Source organism: Carassius auratus, chromosome 50 (assembly GCF_003368295.1).
Source record: "Carassius auratus strain Wakin chromosome 50, ASM336829v1, whole genome shotgun sequence".
Classification (NCBI taxonomy): Eukaryota; Metazoa; Chordata; class Actinopteri; order Cypriniformes; family Cyprinidae; genus Carassius; species Carassius auratus.
In genome coordinates, this window is record NC_039292.1 from 13,803,167 (window position 1) to 13,827,187 (window position 24,021).

The following is a 24,021-nucleotide window of genomic DNA, read 5'->3' on the forward strand; positions in this document are numbered from 1 at the left end:
CTGTAACTCCAGGATTAAAAAATGGCACGTTTGATTTCTATTTGTGTCACCTGTCGGGGCCTGTGTGGACACATGTATCCTGAGACCGTCTGACCAGTGCCATTCACTTTTCGTGTGCCTCATTTGTTAGAATTTAACTTGTTGACAAGTATGTCCTCTGTCCCATTACACATTCAGTAGGCACATCAGGACACAGTCAACACGTAGGAGTCATTTTTCACATCAAAATGTGTAGAAAGCTGAAGGACAGGAAGCTACTTACAGCTTTTTAGAACACTTTTTTTTTAGTTATTTTTTGTAATTTTTTACAATAGTGCTGTCATTATTATAACGTTAGCCCAAAACGTTAGCAACTAATGTTCTGCATTTCTGTTTTGAGCTGCGCGCGCTAAAGATTACCAATAGAGTGACGCATTTGATAGCAAGTTTTTAATCAATGGGATTCAACTCATAATTTCGTACAGAATACACTATTTACACAATATGACGTTAATATTAAGACTTTAGCTTTAAGCTATTTACAAAAAGGACCTGAATGCACATGAACCTATCTGCGGGGCTCTGAATGCAACTCCTTTTGTCGACGCGTTCGTCATGAAACGATGTGCAAAAACACTCCAGCTAAACTCATAGCAAATTCATAGCATTTTAGTATAATAGTCTTCTCATTATAATAGTATGTATATAACAGTCCCAGTCATAGTCATTAATATTCTGCATTGTAGTTTGACCTGCTCGCGCTGTGCGCTGAAGAGATATCACCATAATACTTCAATACGTAGCTTGACTCAAAACCAAACGCATCTTATATCAGGTAAATAATATATTCACGATATATATACACCAGATTAAATATTTTGAAATCACTTGTACTCTACCGGTTCGAAAAAATCCAGTCTCTTCCTGTGTCAGTTTAAGTCTTCGTAAAGTTTTAAATCCCTGCTGCTAAGATGCTCCTCAGTCGGTCACGGATTATGGAAAGTGAAACATAAATCTATAGGGGTAGTTGGATTTATTCACGCATTTTAAAATATCCATTTGAATGAATATATCTTTCTTTTCAGATTCTTACAGATTTATCATAATAGCTGTATATTAAAGGGGGGGGGGGGGTGTGAAATGCTATTTCATGCATACTGAGTTTTTTTTACACTGTTAAAGAGTTGGATTCCCATGCTAAACATGGACAAAAGTTTCAAAAACTAAGTTGTACGTTTGAAGGAGTATTTTTGTTCCAAAAATTCTCCTTCCGGTCTGTCACAAGTTTCGGAAAGTTTTTTTCGAGTATGGGTCTGTGTGACGTTAAATGGAGCGGAATTTCCTTATATGGGTCCTAAGGCACTCCTGCCGGAAGAGCGCGCTCCGTATAGCAGAGCACAGACATTCACTGATCAGAGCGAAAGCGAAATGTCACAAAAGAAGTGCGTTTTTGGTTGCCAGGGCAAGACAACCCTGCACAGATTACCCCCCCCCCCAAAAAAAAAAACAGCATTAAGGGAACAGTGGATGGAGTTTATTTTTACAGATCATCAACGGAGTTGTACAAGTGTTTTTGTTTGTTCCCTGCATTTCGAAGATGCTTGTTTTACAAACAAGGCCCAGTTTGACGCCGGATTTGCACATCGTTTATTTCTTAAGGATGATGCAATCCCAACGAAAAAGGGTCACGATCGTGTGTTGGAACCACAGGTGGTGAGTAAAACTGCTTCAAATATCTCTGTGTTGTTAACTTAACTATCGGCGCGTAAGCACATCAAGTAAACAACATGCGATGTTGGCATCAAACTGCACTTTCCACATGTACACCTTAAAAAAAAAAAAAAAAAAAAAAAAGACGACATAAAGTGGAACTTAGTCATTTTCCAAAACCGCTAAGCAAATATATAGTTTCAATATATACCACATAATGTATAATATTTACTATTATTAATATCCATGTCGCAAAATTTGTGTCATTATCTAGCCCAATTTAATTCAAATTGTGTTTTAATTCTATAATGTCAGTGCAATTTTATGAATAATGATACTGAAAATTATTTTTCTTTAAACCATTTTAATTACCATTTTAAACATTTTAATTTTGCTTCCTTTTTTCCAATTGAGCAATTTGTAAATAAACCGGAAAGAGTTTGATTATAAATAAAGTATGCAGTACAGTAGTGGTGCACAGACATGTTAGAAAAAACATCAAAACAAAAAACGTAGTCTAACTTTCAGTTTCTGAATAGCTTACTGATTTAAATTACTTAATTACCCAAATGTAACTACCAAAACAATGCAACACTATTTTGCTCATTCTCAAGGTTTGGGATCTGAAGAAACCTCTAGATTTTAGGGGACAACAGTCGAAAAATATCCCAAAGACTTATACTGAAAAAGGAACCCATATCAAAAATGGCATTTAAATATCAGATACAGAGTAGGCTCATTTGATTTAGTCACCACCCACATTAGCTAGCAACTACCACAGACAACACTAGAAACCACATAGCAATGCCTTGCATCATCCTAATATCAAGCCAACGAGTTTTGCACGGACAAGCACCAATGACATTTTCTTTGGATAGCATATAACCTATTCATTTCTATGTGTGAAACTTGAAAAAAAGTGATGTTCTACAAAGAGTACAAGATAAAGGCCTGGAGAATAAGCTTCCTGTCTTTGTGCAATCCGTACATCCTTAAGATCTGCCTATTCGGCTGTCTTTGCTCTAGGCGACCGCATAGCCATCTGTCATTACTAGCTCAATGGAACATTCAACAGCACAGATTACCATAAGCCAAGACTGCTCGTGGCTGCAAAGGAAGTCCTGCTCCTGTACCATTGCACTCTATCTACAGCACTTAACACTGACCCATTTACAATGCAGGCCAGGCAGCCGGTGCATATGGTGCCTTCCGCTGATGTAATCTGAAATGGGCCGAACACAGAGCCATGGGGGACCTCTGCATCATCTCAGTGTGGATGTGTGCTGCTCATCCATTAATACCCTCTTTCACATCCTTTCTTTATTCTCACTCACAATGGACCACACTGGTGGCCATTGGTTGCGGTGATGTCGTTACTTTCAGCTCACACATTGATGCCACAACTTCTAGCAATGGCAGCTGTCCAAAGCAGTGGGGGGGTGAAGGGGGTAGGGTTTTGTCTGGATCCTGCGCTAGTCATGTAGACGAATTGCACGTGCTCAGCAAGCGCTCTGCCAGTGGCCACACTAAAGATTATGATGTCATGCTCATCCAATAACAAAGAGTTTCCAGAATTCGCCCCATCCCACCTTCCCCCACTTACACCCAGATATCTCCAGCTTTATCCAGGACTTGCATTAATCACGAGCGTTATCCTCTTTAGTGAGGGATGTAATAAATGCCACACAGGCTCTAGACTCGGCAATGGAAAGAAATGGGGAATGTAGAGAAAGAATGTAGTGACCCAAGAAAACAGTGGCACTCTGTTAAGTTCAGATGGAACTGCTTTTGGCCAGCAGATCTGGATCAAAGTGCCCATTTTTTGGAAACAAATAGGACACAAAGGCCCAGAACTGACAAGCACCATGTAACATTTTATAACACACACACACACACACACACATATATATATATATATAAATAAAGAAATAAAGAAATAAATTAAGAAAAAATTTAAACACTGTATTAAAAGAGTTACTCTGAATATCAAGAGGTGCAGAGAATGTTTGTATGTGAGAATCATGTAAATTAATAGATAGAGCTAATAAACAAAGTTTGAAATGGGTTCAGAAGACATTTTTTGTCAACCCAACAACAGTTTACATCCTAAAAATTGCAAGCCAATATATTAATTTATTTATTATATTAATCAATATGAGGAACCAACAAAATTGTTCATGAGCCAAGAATTACAAAGCCATTCCCTCAAAAACAGAGCGTTGTGTCTGAGACCGTGTCTTTGCGGTTGTAGGCTTTCAGATTTCATTAGTGGTGTGACTGAAAATCGCACTGCATTCCCCATGTGGCATGATTTTATGGAAAGCGAGGTGCTCAATAAAAGTTGATCAGTTTTTGACATTGACCCCATCAGCTGTGGGGGTCAGTTTTACATGACACCTGTCAGTGGTTGGATTTCCCCCTAAGAGTTCTGTCAGTTTCACAGAGTGCCTATAAATATAAAGACCTGGCATGCCAGTCTGGTGGGGAAAATGATGTCATATTCGATGTAGAAGTCATGGAAAACTAAAGTCTCCAATTTCTGAATCTCTGATAACTAATAAACCTATAACGGTCCTCCAAATTTAGAAAGGCTAGCTGCTAGCCAGATACCCTTGATAGAGTCCAACCTTCTCAAACATTTTCTTCGACTTCAAACTGACTGCTACACCTAATTACAAACTGATTTTACATGAGGCAGTGTCAAATACTAAACGTGCATATGAATTTGACTGCAGATGTTGCACGTTGGTGCCAAAACTGGGACTCTTTAATGGGTGTTCACAAGCAAACATTAGTTCATTACAATATTGTGTAGCGACAAGGTTGTGAAGTCAAAAACTTGCGGCATTGTAAGTTGAACCCTTCGAAGGCTCGCAGCTGTCCGCATACAGACATCAACCTTCTTTTTGATGCCACCAATAGTTCAACAATTTTTCAATTACATAAACTAGCCAGACGCTCACTCAAACACACACTTGATACCTTGACCTTTCCGTTGGGTTGCAGGAGCTCGGTAACTGAAACCTTGTCCTGCTGAAGCCTCCTCTTGACCAGTTTGGAGCAGCAGACGTTGACGGCGTTGTGCACATGTGAGGCGTTGTATTCCGAGAAAGTCCGGCTGTCGATGACCAGCAATCGCCCAGCTCCTCGCTGCAGAAGGCCCGCCAGCCGCTTGATATCCATGGCACTGCGACGGCACTTCTCCCCTGCCATGGAGGTGTCCAGATCTCCTCTCTGGATGAGGGTTGCGCACAACGACAACCAATGCAGAGACAGTGGATCAGTGATAAAATCACTGACGCGGGTCACAAAGAGACATCAAGGTGCAGATGGTGTCTGGGGGAAAACAAAGGCAACAGATTTTTATTGTTTTATTTTAGACAGCACTTCGTCAACAATCATAAACGTTGATTCATCTCATTTAGGCTTTTCATCACGTAGCTCCTTATTCGTTATTTCTTGTAAGGAAAAACTATACGGGACAAAAACAAGTTTGTTCCTTCTTGTTGTTTGTTCAACATACGTGCAAACATTCCCTGTCAGAAAACTGTTAAGTGAATGTTAAAAATATAATAAATGAAAAAAAATAAAAATAATAATAATAAAGTGTTGGTTCTAGCTACAAAACCTCAATATCGTTCATTGTTGGGTAAATGACTATTTTGACTATGCAACTATATTTAATGAAATTCATTCACTAATTCATATTTGAAAATCTTTAGTTCGCCCAAAGTCATGTGGTACAACTGAAAAAAACAACAACAACATAAAATAAGAAATTATAACCACAGAGTCAAAGCCAAGAAGTCTCTTAAAATAACTTTTTATGATGAATCAAGGTTAGTTGGTTATAAAATGTCATAAAATGTCACTCCTAAAAATACTTAATTAACAATATATTTACAATATTTATTAATTAATGATGCATGATGTGTGATTTGTTAATAATTTTTATCTTTATCTTTTTATCTTAATTTTTTTTAATGGCCTAGTTAAAATGTGTTGTTGCAATTTACTTGATGGTTACACCACCTGACATTTTACAGTCATTAAATTGAAACTTTTCTTGCAAACGGTATAAAATTTTGGTAACGGTTTACAATAACGTTCCATTAGTTAACATTTGTTAATGCGCTAACTAACTAACTGGCTATTTGTTACAGTGTTTATTGAGCTTTCTTCACATTAGGATAAACAATAAAAATACATTGCTAGTTCATTTTACCTCGGATTCATTAAATAATATGAACAAATACACATTTAGATTTTTAATTATGTTAACTAAGATTAATAAATGCATAAGAAGTATTTTGTATTCTTAGCTCATGTTAATGTAAACAAATGGATCCAAGTATTGTAACCTACCAAAGTTTTTTCTGAACGATATAAAAACAAACGTGAATAGAAACTTGGCTACATTTCTTTAAAATTGCTCTTTTGAACAATTTTTCCTTGCCTTTATCGTGGACACTGCATTTGTCACTGACCGGGTGATTCTGTTATAAGTGAAATCTGTCAGACCTACAACTCTTAACAAAGTATGAGCTGCGTTCTCAGCATTGATAACATGTATTATTGTAAACCAATGTAAACATCTTCTGTAGTCGTTTTTCTCTTTCAGACCAACTACTGTCATTGCTGAGCAATGCCTGCTTAATTAAATGACCTGTTTTTAGCTAGCAGTCTGAATAATAACATGTAGATTAATGGCACAAACATTTAAAGCTAACCTTATAGTTTCCTTGAGTATTGAGGTTTGTTATGGCCACAGTAATGCAAAAACACTGTATGTAGCGCACTTGCAATTCACTGGCCATGCATTCACGTCTGCATTTGCATATGTTTCTCGCCTTAAAGCCACCTGCGTCAGGGAGCATGAAAGCCAGCTGCAGCCCGAGCGGCATCTGCTGTCACACAAGAATTCAATAAATTCATCAAGTGCCTCCTCTCATATATCGCCAGTGACCATGACAGCCATTCTTACCTGTCCAAAAACAAAATACACGGACCAATGGAAAAAAAATAAACCTCAAATGCTAGCTTAAAATGTACTGTAAACACATCTGCTATGCTAATTAATAGCAAATAATTTTTTTTCATGAATAACAATGTGAAATACTATAAAAGAGCAATATAAAAACCTATATAAGTGTTTTTTTTTTTTCGTGCTTTAGTTAAAAATTGTACATTTGATTCAGGGTTGATTTGTTCAAAATTGTTTTCGGAGTAATATTATTTTTCGAAGTAAACTAAAATCCAGCACAATATGGCACAACTGCTGTTTATTTACTCTTTTAAATGGCATTATTAGCATCAGAGTCTATATTCAAGGCAAAAATAAACAACAAAAAAACTAATTAATATTATATAAAAATAATATTATATAGTTAAATATATATAAGAAAATAAAATGACAACTAGCCTATATAAAATCCTTCTGTTTAATATAAGAGAGAAAGCAGTCACTATTGTAAAATTATAATATATTAAAATGAAAGTACTGTTTTAAAAATATATTGTAGATACATTTACATATCATTTATTTGCAATGAATGATCTTATGTTATAGTTAGTGACTATACAGTTCTCAATTATATATATATATATATATATATATATATATATATATATATATATATATATATATATATATATATATATATTCTTTATAAATAAAGTTATAAATAAAGATTATTGGACTACACTTTAGAACAATATACTATTTCAGTTTTAGTTTTATTAACTAATTTTTTTATTTTTTTATTCAATTAACTAGCAATTTCTGAGTGAAAATCATTTCCGCACTGACATATTTCAGGCTCATATTTATTTAATGGTTATGTGTTTTATGAATGGCAATACTGATTCTACCTCAGCAAATCTTGATCGGAAATATGCGAGCCATTTCATACTGACCCAGTTTACATTTCAGCCAGAGAGGATGTGACGTTAGGAAACTGAACCAATACAGATTATGTAACAAGTCTGGAAAAAAAAGTGCCATTTATAGCCTCCGCTGCAAGACTCATATATATAGTCTTTTCAATAATCTAGTTACTGCAGAAGCACATTTAGCCTAAATATTCCACTTGGCAGACTGAACACAGTTTTATATATTGAGCGCACGTGCATCTGTGTTGGAGGAAGGCATGTGTGAAGGAGGGCGAGCGATTGTTTATGGCTGGATGAGTGGGGCGATGTTTTGATCAGGCCTGAAAGAGCAGGAACTGCTCGAGTATGCAGTGACCTTCCCAATGCTTCGATCTCCAAACATTACATTATGCAGAGCAAAAGACTAAACCAAGAGCCAATCGAGGATGAGGGAAATACTGCATATATGCAGAGGGTTCAAATATCCATGAAATCTGAAGAGAAAGCCTTTCTTGCAGAAAAACATAAAACACCGGTAAAAAGAATGCTTTAACGTAGTTACTATAACAAAATGGTATCATTCCAAAAATTCAAATTCTGTAATTAATTCGCCCTCAGAATGACTTTCTTCTGTGGAACACAAAAGAAGATATTTTGAAGAATGTTGCAGCTGTTCAATAAAAGTCAATGGGGTCCTAAATCTCCTTTTGTGTTCCACAGACAAACAGATTTGGCATTATGATTTTATTCAGACAGAGCTATGGTTGTCAGTGTAAAAAAGTGAAAACGCATACAAATATCATAGTAGATCACCAATGTGCAAATTGCTCATGCGAGTCATACTCTGCGCTCCGTCACACTAGTCATAAATAAACCACGGCGTTGGCTGGCTCCCTCCTCCTCTGTCTTACTAATGGAAGGGTAACCGCAGCAAAAGTGAAAGTGGAAAGAGGTAACCTTTCTCCTCCAACCGGACAAACGTGTCACTCTATGACAAAGTCTCTCAGTTTAGAGTTGATGCCTTTGCTAGAAGGCTTTCATGTATTGAGATTCCTCACTTCAACAGAGCGTGTCAGTGAATGAAGACAACCAAGATTGTGGTTAAGGTTTAGCAGATGATCAAGATAAGCTCTTCTCTAACACTACCAGTAAACAAAGATTTGGAAATTTAAAGGTACAATTTGTAAGGTATTTGCAGTAAAATATCCAAAAACCACTAGGCTAGTGTTATATATTTTGGCAGCTGATTACTAACAATATCTCTAATGTTTTTTCAACTACTTGTAAATCATGAGAAAATTTCCCATCCTAAACAGTGACACGGGGCAGTGCAGTCGCCTGTCAATGACGCTAGTTACCCTTTGTTACCGCCTTTACTGACGTAGAAACCACATGACAACAGTGTCCTGGACGAATGTGGAAGTAGCTTCGCGACAAACTTCAACTAGAAAGAGATGCTGATCTCGCTTGTGTTTTACACAGCGACACGTGAGTTGTTTTGATTCATATCTTTACAGAAAACGAATACTATTATAATGGTCAACAAGATTAGTATTATGGTGCATTCACTCCAAACGCGGGGCATCGTGTCTCTAGACCCGCGCGAGTAGTTTTGATAGTGCGCCCTCTAGTGGCAGGTCCTACAACCTGTACCTTCGTATAACGAAAGTCGTTTTCTCGTTATAACGACTTATTTTTCTCGTTATCTCGACATAACGAAAGTTTGTTTTCTCGTTATAATGTCGTTACTCAGTCGCTTATTTTCTAAATGGCTGGTTCTTTTTGACAGAATGCACAATTCAATAGAATTAAACAGTCAGGGGCTTGGGAGATTAGCCTGAATCAGTCCATCCAATATTGACAAAAAAAAAAAAAAAAAAGAAATAATTTGTAGCAAATGTTTCTTTGAGTTTGAATAAATTCGGTAAAAAAAGATTCTAATATAGTGACCATTTACTTTTTATTTGTTTGTTGTTTTTATTTTATTTAACAACAATAAAATGTAAAAAAAAAAAAAAAAAAAAAAAAAAAAAACTATGAAGAAAAATTAATGAAAACTAATCCAGTTTTATTGTGTTTTTGATTGCATTTTAGTGCATTTTATGTTGTTTAATTTTCATTCAATTAAAATGTTTTTGTTTTTATTTAATTTTTTTAAACTGTTGTTTTGGTTTTGTATTAATCAATCAAAAAAAAAAAATGCTGAACAAAATATTTTAAAATTATTTTAAAACACACTGATAGTTTTAGTTCTTGCTTCTATTTTGCTTAACAATAAAAAGGAAAAAATTTGCTTGCTTGCGAACAGGTTTGTTTTTATTTGACTTAATAAAAATATTTGCTTTACTGCTCATTTTCATCTTTGTAATAGTTTTCTTGACAATAATAACATTGACTGTTGGCTGCTTCAAACTTTCACACTATATCTTTGCATCTATCTCTCGTTCTCACTGCTGCTGCATTGAGGGAGGGTGATGCTGCGACGCTGAGATATCTGCAGCGCCATGCCGAAATCACCAGAGAGAGACTGAGACACACACACTCAAACACACATCTACACATACATAAATAACCCCACATTCTACATAAAGCACTTTTGCTCTATAGAACATAAAAAAACAAGCATCCCAGCAGCATGTTTGAGAACATAAACAAACAAGCACATTTCACTTCCAGTGTTTCTCTCCAAACAACTGCAAGTCAAATAATCATCCATCAGTTTCATAATGAAACAGCTCGTCTTCCCATCACGTTCACATAAACAAACCCAGCGCAGTTCGAGCGACGGTGCCAGAGGACCAGCCTCACGCGACCAGCAGCATCCCAACATGGACGCCTTTGTTTTGATCACATTCCCAGTCACCATAAGAAACCATAACCCACGTCTCACCAGAACACAAGCACACGCAGACCCCGACCTCCCCACAATCCTTGACTCTCTCTCTGATCGCTCCACAGGAAGGATGTTCAGCCACACCTTGGAGAACAGAATCCCCTATGTAACCTCTCCTGCAATCGGCCGATCGATAACACGACAACAGCCTCCCTGTGGACCACAGTATGAGATGGAGAAGTCGGCGGTGAAGTGGAGACAAGTCAGAGCATAACAAGGCTGACGCTGCATGTGTCTAATGGCGTTCCTTCTGCTTGACAACTCCAGTAGCAGGGGTTTGGTGGTGGTGGGGGGGGGGGGTATTGTGCACTGCAGTTTGACATCAAGAGAAGGTGTGTGTTCTCTCGAGAACAGGATTATTATGCACTATTATTTAGTATTCACACCTGCCGTGCATTTTCTGAGATGACGAGGTGTGACAGATCTTGTTTCAGTTGCAGTGAAGTTGCATTCATGCATCTATGTAGATACTGTAGTTCCTCGAAAACACCGGCATAAACAGAGGTGCAAGTGCTGCTGAGGAGACGGAGCGAGATTATGCTGTCGCCATGGAAACTGAATCTAAAAACGGAAAAGGAGAAAAAAGTTACCGGGCGAGAGGAGAGGATGCAGAGGCTGTCGTCTCACGTCCCAAAGGAAGAAACACTCCAAACATCTGTTCTATTGATTTGCTAGGATTTGATACTACTTCCGAGATGCATGTTGGGAAATTCAACCAAACAAATCTAGTAGAAAGAGTTTTTTGTTTAGTTTTTTCACTGAAAAAAAAAAGAAAAGATTTTTCGAAGTTGTAAAGAGGGATATTATATAGAACCCATTTTCATTACTTGAAATAAATAAACATCGAAATATAATACAAAATAGATATATTTCAGTTAGCTGCCAAGGCAACATTTCTAATAATAATAATAATAAAACTACATTTAAAACGGAAATTAAACTAATAAGAACTATTCTATGTATATAAATATACTACTAAAAAAAACATCAAATTAACTAATACTGAAATGAAAACAAAATGTAAAAATAAAAACTAATAGTATCTGATGCAAAGATTTTCGCAAGAACACACTATTTCAGTTTTTCTACTTGAAAACTATTACTTTGAAATTTATTAGCAATTTTTGAGTAAAAACTGTTTCAAAGTAAAGGCACGTTCACACCAGGGACGATAACGTTAAAATGTTTAAAGGGTACATTTACACAACACAACTGTAATTAAAATGGAAATGTTTTTCCTTTGCGTTTTTGAACAGTTTTACGAACAGATGGCATCTAATCAGTAAAGCCGGTTCCCTGATTAGTGCTAAATCGCCATCACCTGCTTTCAAATGGAGCGGCATTTAATAGACAGAGCCGTAGATCACTGACAAGCTACGCAATATCACGTTCATTATCAAAGGCGATTCATATGGGATAATGAACGCGATTTTGCGTAGCTTGACAGTGATCTATGGCTCTGTCTATTAAATGCTGCTCCATTTAAAAGCAGGTGATGGCAATTTATCGGTAATCAGGGAACCGGCTTTACTGATTAGATGCGCATGATCATATCGTTAGATATATCGCCCAGCCCTATATACAGACAATGTTTTTCACCGGATCTGCGAAAACAACGACAAAAAAACCTGTTGTATTATTCATGCCAGTAGTTGGCGACGTCACTTTGTAAAGAAACACTACGTGCCAGCACACATAAGCATTCCTATGGACTTAACACGTAACACACACATGCATGATGTCCTTGTTTTCAAAAATACATGTTTTTGTAGTTTACACGGAGGTGATAATGGTATCATTTTCAAAAATTTGCACATCCGTTTTCAAAAGTTTGCGCTTTCAGGCCCCTAAAACGCTGTTGTCGTGTATATAGACGCCCAAATCAATTACAATAAAGAGATTCTCACCATAACTATAACGTGTATGACACAGAGGAACCATATCGTTAGAATCACTTTCCGAACAATTAGTTTTTCCAGATAAACAATAAAAACAGTGTCAGCCAATCAGAATCCAACGGAATTCAAAGAGTTCGAACATTTAAAGCAGCAGACGACAAAACTGCTTAAAATAAACAAAACATTACCGCCCATTGGCATGGACGCTGAAATAGATATAGTTATAGCTATCGTTCCTGTTGTATATGTTTTACAGGGCATGAAAGCCAAACAAAGAGAAGCACGTATCTATTTAAAGTGACAGCGTTAGCTTTTTAATGACAGACTGCACCTGAACAGCTGCCGAACAAACATCACTGAATGGAGGAAAAAGGAAAGCAAAATATCTTAATCCAGGTTATCCATTAACTGTATGGATGACATCACTTATTTGGACTCTGTGCCATACGAACACTGATGCAGAGCATTGTTCTGTCTGAGCCTGCGTGCATTTGTTAATCATTGTTGCAGTGATATCATCTGTTGTGATGAACAGGATTTGTTAAACATGGGCCGATCTGTCCTTTTCATTATGACACAAGAAGGTTTATTTCAATTAATGCATCAGTATATAGTACTATTTTCAAAGTTTTCCATCTCCCTATGCGCTCACTTAAATCATAACCATTGTAAGAAAACGCTCAAGATCTCAGTAAGATCAGGCAAGCCCCCTGGTTCTCTATCCGCTGTAACTCTCATCAGGGGCTCGGCTCTGCAGGGGTCTGAACGCTGACAGCCGGAGATTAACGCTCGGGACAGGCTCAGAGTAACACACACTATTACCCTGAACCGTCACATCCATCTCCACACCTGTCTTAGGATTCATGCTGCAATATGCCACTGAAGAGACTGATTCTGCGTTTAATAAATAGCTATATTTTCCCCTAATTATTTGTTTTAAAAATCGATCTACCTATCTATGCATTATGATACTCTTTATGAAATAATAACGATTATTTATATACTAGAGAATGTATACATTGAAATGCATTATATATTGTATATCATGTTAATATCTGATAATAATAATTAGAACCTACTTATTATTTTGTAAAAAGAAAAAAAAAGCCAAAAAATAAATAGTTGTTATTTTATTATTGTTTCTTGCTAATAGAAATTAATGAACGATAAACAATATATCACGCACATTAAAATATAATGTTAATATCTATCAATAATGAATAATAATGTTTATTGTTACTTATAAATACATATTAAAAGGGTTGTTGCTATTGGTGTTATTAATGCTTCATGTAAATAAATAAATACATAATCATATGAACAGGAAATCCTTCATGTAAATCAAATGTACTAATAACAAAGCTCCCAGACTCCGTGTACATCATGCTGCAGTATAACCCTGTAATTATTATGCATGAGCACAAATAAATGCAGACCGACTGATAATCCATTCGTCAGTGAGGCACACGGCTGCCCTCATCCAGACCAGACACAGGTGCTAGACTCGCGCCAGTCCGTCCATCCCAAAACAACTCTCATCAAATAACGCTCTCAAGTATCCGCTCCGTCCGCCTCTTCCACAGCGCGCGCTCACCTCCGGTCTGCTCCCGTCTGTCTCAGCTGCTCTCCATGGCAGACGTCACTAGTGTACACTATAGTGTATACTAGTCATGAGTCCGGACTGCTGTCACCATCAGAACCTCCTCACTCCTCCGTGTTGCCTCTGGCAGATATTAGCCAGCCGGGAAAACAGAAGGTGCACTTAGGCACTATAATGAACTGAGGATGAGGTCATGGTTCAGGCGGAAAAAAACGCCGCTGACGTCAACGCCAGCCAATGGGAGCGCGTGGCCCAGGGGGTCCGCTGACGTCAGCGCGCTGATCCGCAGATTAAAGGGACACTGAGCTTTTAAAGCGAGCTGCGCGTTAAGGTTAGTGCGCATTTGTAGGTCATTCGCTGGATGCGCCTTAAACCCATTGTTAAACCTCATACTGAGTAACTTTTTTTTTTTTTTTTTTTTTTTTTAGTTTAGCTTAATATTGCTCAGATTCGATAGGCAAATCTGCATACATTTTATAGAAATGTTTGTCGTGTAGTTCAAATTTTATTCTATATAAACGTCTCTAAACGAGCGCCCTCTACTGGAGGAAGGAGACAGTGGACTTTTTTTTTTTGCTAAAGGGAAGGTCTGTCATCTAGCGGTCAAACCTTGAATTAGACTCTTGAGTCTGCAATATACTCTGCAGCTTTGTTCAGAATATTTACAATGACACTTTTAGTTACAGATAACATGCACAACAGACAGGTTTTTTTGATGGCTGGACCCCTCATATATATATATATATATATATATATATATATATATATATATATATATATATATATATATATATATATATATATATATATATATATATATATATATATATATATTACCTGGTGAACATTCAGTTTCTATTACTGACTCTGTATAGGTTTTCTACCCACCATTAAAGTAGCCTAATGATGTATAAACCTAAAGGGAAATATAAAATGTTAAATTGCATAACAAAATAATTATATTGATTTCTCATTAGTCTTTATTATTAAAAATAATTGATTTATTTTTATCTATTTGCACAATTTTTCTCTGAAGTTTCATGCAGACTCGCTATAAATATAAAAAAATTGTATCCTAAACAATGATAAATATGAGCAACGGCAGATGTGAAAATAAATATGCAGTGTTCTTTTTGATCTTTCATTAAAACAAAACACATTATGAGATAAATATTTTCCCCAAAGCATGTTGGTCACTATTTTCCTCTGACCTAAACCCTATAGAGCATGAGTGTAGTGAACTGAAGAGGAGAAGCACCCCTAGAAATTCATATGAGTAAATATAGTAAAGTATATTCCCATTCATATTCACATTTTTTTTTTAGCACACCAGGGTGTCTAGGAGCATTAAATTGTCCAGCCATGATTTCCTGTTCCACTGGATTCTAAATATGAGGAACACAAAGGCCAAATCCCTTTAATCATTGATCATAAGGAGTAAAACCAAAGAATACAGTTATAATGTGCAGAACAAGATTGTGGAGCTTCACAGAATAGAAAGTGGCTGTATTAATAGAGCTAAAGCATTGAAAATCCCAATTTCCACCATCAGGGCAATAATTAAGAAGTTCTAATCAACTAAAGATGTTACAAATCTGCCTGGAAGAGGACGTGTGTCTATATTAGGTATACTGTACACCTATATGAAAAAGTTTCTGATACCGATAACCAATAATTGTTTTTTATCTTAATTTTTTGAAAGCCTATAACTGATATTTTGGTTGATTGATCTATATCCACATTTTTTGCCTGATTACAAAAAAAGGGTCTCATCATTAAAAGCCACATCACAAACACTTCAAATTGCATCATAAAAAGTCTTACACATAAATAAATAATGCATAAATAATTCAAACTAGTCATCTCAAGTCAAGTGTTTCTGAAGGAAATAATGCATGGTTTATCACCTTTAAGATATCGAACACATTTTCTTATCAGGCCAATGCCGATAACTGAAAAACTGAGCATTTATCAGGCCTATACCGATATGTTGGCTGATAAATCATGCATCCCTAGTCTATATCATCCTAATGCACAGCGATGAGGAGAGTTTGGGTGGCTAAAGATTCTCCAAGGATCACAGCTGGAGAATTGCACAGATTAGTTGAGTCTTGGGGTCAGAAAACCTAAAAAAAAAAAAAAAAAAAAAATTCAAACAGCCCCTACATCACCACATGTTGTTCAGGAGGGTTTCAAGAAAAATCCTCCTCACTCATCCAAAAACAAACTACTGCATATTCAGTTGTCAGACACGACTGGAATTTCAAATGACACTGGCTTCTGTGGTCAGATGAAACTAAAAAATAGCTTTTTGGCAGAAAACCCAGGAGATGGGTTAAGTACAAAAAGGGATAAAAAGTATCCCATGTCCAGGGTTAAATATACTGCTGAATATTTAATGTTGTGGGCCTGTTTATCTGCCGAAGGTCCTGGACATCTTGTTCAGAGACATGGTATAATGGATTCTATCAAATACCAACAGATAAAGATTTGAAACATAACTGACTCGGCTAGAAATCTTATAATGGGCTGTGGTTGGATCTTTAATCAGGAAAATAATCCAAAACAAACATCAAAATCAACACAAAAATGGGCTACGGCCGTCCCAGTGCTCTGAACTGAACCTTATAGAACATGAGTGAGGTGAACTGAAGAGGAGAACACCTTCTGGATGAAGGAATGGTCTCTGATCTCTTGTCAGGTGTTCTCCAAACTCTTCAGGCATTTTAGAACAAAAATCAGCTGTTATCTTGGGAAAAGTATGTTGCAATAATTGGGTGCCAATAATTGTGGCAAACGTGAACTAGAGAAAACATTTATTTCACAGTGAGATTTTCTCCCCTCTTTCATTTTTTTTACTTCAATAATAGGTTAAGAATTTAGTTAATTTTTTGAATGAAAGATCAAAAGAATAAACAATGCAGATCTATTTTCACAGCCACCTTTGCTCATATTTACCAAGAGTGCCAATATAAGTGGATGGCACGGTGTATAAATTTTACTGTTCTTTTGTTTTCTTCTGTCTGTGGAATATATATTTAAATCTTTTAATCTTTAATCGTTTCATTTTCTAATTTAAATCTTTGTTAAAGTTTAAACTACATAGTTATTCATAGTTTTTATTATCTTTAACTTTAATTAATATAATAATTAATATTAATATTCATATTTTGTTACTGGGTTTTAGTTTAAGATGGGTCTGGAACAAAAGTAAAAACAATAAAATCTTAAAGGCACCTGAAAAAAAAGAAAAAGAAATACACTATCGTTAAAATGTTTTAGATTGGTATGTATTTACTTTATCAAAAATACAGCAAATTAACAGTAATATTGTGAAATATTTGTACAGTTTTATTGTAAATTGTAATTTATTGCTGTGAATTTTCAGCATCATTACTCCAGTGTCTTCATAGGGCTCACAAAATCACTAGCCGGACGTCACAGGGCTAGGCTATATCGTGTTTTCCAGTTGGGCTACCAAATGTATCACTGCCCTGCCTGCCTGACAGGCTATGACAAGCCCCAAGTATACTTTGTTTTTGTACGTATATGCTAGTGTACAGTCAAACACACAGCCTTTCTCCATTTGATCTTGTGGTAATCGACACATGCGCTCTTGAAAGCTTCACCCATGCTGCCGTCAGTGCTGCTGTCTGTTGTTGTTGAGGTCTCTGCTATTTTGTTGTTGTTGTTCCTTCTCTTTAGTTTAGTTTTATACTGTGAAACAATGGCCTGGGACAGTTTTGCCACCTTGTGGAAAGTCTGATTACTGCAGAAATAACTCAATGCGCATGTGCGACCAGCGCGGACAAAGTATTCCTTTGCTTGAATGGACACATGCACACAAATTCTCAAAATAACTATCTCAGCACGTTTTTAGCATTGGTTATGTCTTACATGATTGAAAAGTGGGGAAAGAAATCGCACGTGCATCATCATTATATTGGATCCATGCATTCTGTCTTAAAAGGCCAGAAGCCTATAAATACCTGCTGTTCCTTGAGTGCCCCCTGCTGTCAGAAAGTGTCATTTGCATCTCATTTTGCCCATCTGATGTTTTTGTTGATTTTTTTATGTAGTATAGTTTCACAAACCTAAAATCAGACTGTTCATTTTGTTTTTGCTTCAAATTTTGTAATTACACAATCTAAATAATATGTATTTTAGCATCTTTTGTTTGGATTGTGATGGTTGCCTCTAAAGCCGTGTTCACAACACAGGATTGAAAGACTAGCTGAATCTTTTTCTCATCTGTCGTCGTCTTATAGCTGTGCATAACTACACAACACAACACTAACAAGGTGCACACACTACAAAATATTCAGTGATGAGGCATTCCCGACTATCAGCGAAAATACTTTTTCTCACATACAGGTGCACCTCAATACATTAGAATGTCATGGAAAGGTTTATTTCAGTAATTCAACCCAAATTGTGAAACTTGTGTATTAAATAAATTAAATGCACACAGACTGAAGTAGTTTAAGTCTTTGGTTCTTTTAATTGTGATGATTTTCTCTCACATTAAATATAAACCCACCAATTCACTAATCTTAAAGGGGGGGTGAAATGCTCGTTTTCACTCAATATCCTGTTAATCTTGAGTACCTATAGAGTAGTACTGCATCCTTCGTAACTCCAAAAAGTCTTTATTTTTATTATATTTATAACAGAAAGATAGTCTGTACCGATTTTTCCCGGAAAAACACGAGCGCCTAGAGGCGTGACGTGTGGGCGGAGCTAAAGAATCACGAGCGCCAGTAGGCTTTTGCGTTGAGAGCATGTGGAAGCTGTGACACAGATCCAGAGGCTGAAATTTAACAAGAGCAGCATCAGCAAAGGCGGTATGCTATGTGGTATGTACTGAAACTGTATATATTTGCTTAGCGGTTTTGGAAAATGACTAAGTTCCACTTTATGTTGTCTTTTTTTTTTTTTTTTTTTTTTTTTTTAAGCTGTACATGTGGAAAGTGCAGTTTGATGACAACATCGCATGTTGTTTACTTGATGTGCTTACGCGCCGATAGTTAAGTTAACAACACAGAGATATTTGAAGCAGTTTTACTCACCACCTGCGGTTCCAACACACGATCGTGACCCTTTTCCGTTGGGACTGCATTATCCTTAAGAAATAAGCCATACTCGAAAAAAACTTTCCGAAACTTGTGACAAACCGGAAGAGGTTTTTTTGGAACAAAAATACTCCTTCAAACTTAATTTTTGAAACTTTGTCCATGTTTAGCATGGGAATCCAACTCTTTAACAGTATAAAAAACTCAGCATGCATGAAATAGCATTTCACCCCCCCTTTAACAGATTAGGATACTTCATTTAACCAATAAATAAATTTTTTTTTTAGTAAATTGTTGGCCGTACAGTATTTTTATTTACTGTACATGTACTCAATACTTGGTAGGGGCTCCATTTGCTTTAATTTTTGTTGCAAAAAAACAAACAAAAAAAAAGCATTGCAATTTTATGTATTTCTTCTACCATTTCTTGAGTCCTGCATGCATTTTATTAAAGAGTTAGAGTCCGAGAATCACAAACTGCCTCACTGGTTAAAAAACCCACATTAATATGAAATAAAATAAATTACATTTAAATTTAAAGTAATCGCTTTGGTATTCTAAAATGCTTCTAGGTTGTAACTGTAATTTGATTACCATCCATTTAAAATATAACTATTATGAAAGACAGTAACTCATATTTTGTATTTTAAATACGTAAGGCCGTTACATGTATTTCCTTACTCTTCAACCCTGGAAGTCCACTGAAACAACATTCTTCAAAATATCTTCTTTTGTGATCAACAGAAGAAATAATTTCAAACTGATTTTGAACACTTGAGGGTGAGTAAATGATAACAGAATTTTTGGGTAAACAATCCCTTGAAATGACACAGGCAGCAGAAGATTTATTAGGTTGCTGTCACTTTAAGACAGAATACACCGTACTCCAATGTGCTGATGAGCATTTGATTACTTTTCATGTTTACTGATTACTGTTTCCTGTTTACTGATTACTGTTTCCTGTTTACTGATTACTGTTATGTTCACTTATGACATAACTGAAAACTCATTGAGACTGACATTTTGAAATATATTTGGTGTGTATTTTTCCGTTATAAGCATTTAAAGGGATAGTTCACCCCAAAATCAAAATGATGTCATTAATAACTCACCCTCATGTCGTTCCAAACCAGTAAGACCTGTTCATCTTCAGAACACAGTTTAAGATATTTTAGATTTAGTCTGAGAGCTCTCAGTCCCTCCATTGAAGCTGTGTGTACGGTCTACTGTCCATGTCCAGAAATGAAACTGTTTCTGTCAGACGCGTCCGATTCGTGAACCGAGGAGCTGATGATGTGTGATTCAGCGTGAAGCAGACCGACACACAGAGCGTCTGAACTGAACTGATTCTTTTGATGATTGATTCTGAACTGATTCTGTGCTAATGTTTTGTATCAAAGGCAATCATCGCCAATGAAGCCGTTACGTTGAGCGCAAAAGAACCGGCGAACCGTTTTCTTCAACTGGTTTATTGAATCGAACTGTCCGAGAGAACTACTGGTGATCCGAACACTGATGCAACCGGTTCTTCACTCGTGAACGAGTCATTATCTGGCTTGACTCGGTGTTCATGTTCAGTTCTCTCTTCACAGCAGTTCAGTCAGTTTACTGTTTGAGTACATTAATTACTCCGGGATATTGGTTTGTTTGAACTCAGAGGGAGTGTCAGACACAATAAAAAGTTAACAGCTTAAGTCATTCCATCTTTGGAGACGCGAACCGTTTAAAACAATTCAGTTCGATTTGGTGAACTGGTTCAAAAAGATCCGGTTACATCGAATGATTCGTTAGCGAACCGGATATGACAAACTGCTTTGTTTTGAACTCTCTCACAACAGCGTTTAAGCTGATAATGATCTTCTTAAGAAGAGCCACCCAGACCCAGGAGACACAGGACAGTGATAGGGCCAGGCATCTCTCAATGGCTCTTTACAGATGACTCAGTCATCATAGTAAACACTGAATCTCCAAGAAAAGCTTCAGAACTGCTAAATTTTTGTGTGCAATCATGGTTATTCCTCTAGTATAATTAGTACTATTAAAGTCCAGAACTTAAGTAAACATTTTCAGAATGGTGCTTTGGGAATCTACAGGAAGCAATTGTAGGATTTATTCATGCTTTTTCATTCCAGGTTGGAGTTATACACTGATTTTCTATCATGGTCTATTTAGCCTTTGAATTAGCCTTGGCCACCCCATGTTTAAAACTCTAGCTCCACCACTGATCCTGAAGGGTATTGTAGAATCCTCTTTTTAAGACTTGAGAATAAGGGTAAGTATGTGATGGGTATACATGGACACCTTGATGAGCTGGTTAATTGTGAACAGGTGTATGCAATTAAAAGTCCAGGGTAAGTGAGCGGAGAGGGGATGCTTTGGTTGACCATGTCTCCAAGGAACTGGATGGTTGGGATGATCATAGTGGAACACAGTGAGTAGGGGTGGTCCAGAATGTCACCTCGAGTGGCCTACAGCTTTGGAAATCTGCACGATGGGCCATTTACTTTCTGCATGGAAGACAGAGACAGAGGGCATGGGTAGATAACCACACTTTCTGTCCGGGCTGTTAGGAAGAGGCGTCTGATCGCTGGGAATCAGAATGACCTTTCTAAAGCCAGACAGCACACTGCTGTCTTAAGATTAATGAAAGCTTCCAGACTTGATATATGAATTGTGGACTTCCAGGAGGCTGTTAATCCAAAAGGCGTAATGAAGCAATATTTATGCAGTCTCAAAAGCTACATCAAATGATTAAGCCGTCAAAAACCATAATCGTAATCATGGATGGGACGCAGAGGGCTGCAGTGGAGTTCGGAGGAAGTAGAAAGTAGAGATAATGAATGAGGCTATTTTAAGACATTGAGGGCGTGTCCAGTCTGGATAACCTCATTTGGGAAAGTCACTAGTTTAAACATCCGTGAAGACAACAGTGACATCAGATGCTGTTTCGGGACCACCTGAAGAGCTTCTCCGGCACCAGAACCATCACTGATATTGCCTTAAGCAAATAACTTTTTGATATTACACTTTGTTTAATACTTGTATACAGTAGTTTTAGAATATCTATACTGCCAGAGATACTAATTGTCATAAATAAATTGACTTTCACTTCTCATGGCCTTGATTTATAGCTAAGCCAGAACTGACCACCAAGAAGTCTTCAGTTCGAATTTGTAAGCATTTTAAAGTGGTTATAATTTAGATCAGTTTTGACTTACCTTAACTGAGAATAAAACAAATAACGTAAAGGTGTTTGGATTTATTATTTATGGTACAGTTTTACTTCTGATGTAAGTAACTCTAATGTATTGAAGTAACTCTACATCAATGTCCTATTTACTGCACATTTAGTTTAAATCATTCACACCAGCAACTGAGCTGTTCTTATATTTAGCACAGCTGCAATCATCTGCACTCTTACTTGTGTGATATTGCTCAAATGTATTTTATAAAGCACTGTTTAAGCTATTTTAACTGTATACCTTTCTACCATCAATATTTGGAATATTTTTATTTAGCATTTGATTAGTATTTGAAAAATAGAGTACTTGTATCACTTACATTATACACTGGTGACTTCAGGAAAATCATTTTCACTTGTGTCTTGCTTCTGTAGCTTTTGTGAACTTAGTTGTATGTACGGATGGTTCGTGTGTATAGGAAGTGTCTTTACTAAACCTATTTTTGGCTTTATCAAATGATGATCCATTTTTTGGGGATGTTTCTGACACATGCTGCAAACAATGAACAAAAAATGTATAACTAACAGATGAATTTTAAAACTATATTGTAAAACTATACTGTATTGGGTATCCAATACTGCTCCTGGAGAACCATTGTCCTGCAGATTTTTAGCTCCAATCTGCTTCAACACACTTGTCTGGAAGTTTATATTGAGTCTGAAGACTGAAGACTTAGCCTTAGATTAAGGTTAAAGGTGGACAGTGCTAGATGCTATAATGGAACTATAATGGGTGCATCGGAAAGCCAAGGCAGCTGACTTGCTTTCTCACTGCCTTCTGAGGCAAAGACTTTGCATGCAGCGTTTTTGCACAAAGGCACCTCATGAAAGTGATTTCGGACAGGCTTCTGAGGCAGTGTAATGGTTTAATGTTCTACAACAAAATAGAATGAGTTTTGGTGAACTAAATGAGTATTTAATTACTATTATAATGATTTCTCGCTGGAAGTAACATAAAAAAAGCAAAAAGTAAGTCCGAAATATACACTTACACACAAACTGACCACAAAATGTTACTTTTTTTAGCTCAGCTGTTATGGAATGGAACGCAGAGTTGTGGGATATCAAAGGAAGTGAAAGATATAGACCGTCTACGTCACTGTGACGTCACCGCTCTAGCTGGAGGCAAAACATAAGGCAGAACTCATTGCAGGTGCGCTAAAAGTTTGAGGTTTTGACTTTAAAATGTCTTCTTTTTGGATTTTTGGCTGCCAGAATAGAAGGAACAGCCCTTTTGTTTCAAAACTCAAGTTTTACCGGATCACGGCAGACATTTAAAAAAAAAAAAAAAAAAAAAAAAAAAATTTTACAACAGAAAAAAAAACAAGTCAACAGGGGTAATACAGAAAAAAAAAGAAGAAAAAAAAAAAACTACATACATCCTTAACATGTCAACCATTTTTACATTTACACTGAAAATTAACTCTATGACAGCCAGAAAAAAATAAAAAATAAAATAAAATTGAAAAACATAAAAAATAGGTCTTTATTGTTCTTTATCCCATTTTTTTGTTAATGCTAATTTTTGCCAACTATCTGATTGTGGCCTGCTTTTATCTTTTATCACATTCTTAATCAATAAATAATAATGTTTTAGGAACACGCCAAATAATTCTATTTTAATATGTTTCTCTCTTTTAAAAATAAAATATTTACTAAGAAGCACAATGGTATTTAACAACATGTTTTCTTCTTCATACACACCCCAAATTATATATGTTGGTGACATAAGTAAGATAATTCCTTGTTCATATAAC

The 24,021-nt window shown here is 36.4% G+C and overlaps 1 protein-coding gene across 4 annotated transcripts in view; it reads right to left on the bottom strand.

Moving 5' to 3' along the window:
* LOC113067095 (dual specificity protein phosphatase 8-like) overlaps positions 1-14,143 on the bottom strand; it is a 45,068-nt gene extending 30,925 nt beyond the window's left edge. Inside the window, exons 1-2 of one of the 4 annotated variants that reach the window (XM_026239345.1) lie at positions 13,946-14,143; positions 4,672-5,025 (exon numbers count right to left, since the gene is read on the bottom strand). In XM_026239345.1, coding sequence (XP_026095130.1) covers positions 4,672-4,902 — 231 coding nt within the window. In that variant the 5' untranslated portion in view covers positions 4,903-5,025; positions 13,946-14,143. Of the gene's footprint in view, positions 1-4,671; positions 5,026-6,419; positions 6,701-10,450; positions 10,728-13,787 lie in introns of those variants that run through there. The other 3 variants (XM_026239346.1, XM_026239348.1, XM_026239347.1) reach the window with 3 other exon arrangements.
* Positions 14,144-24,021: the final 9,878 nt, after the last annotated feature.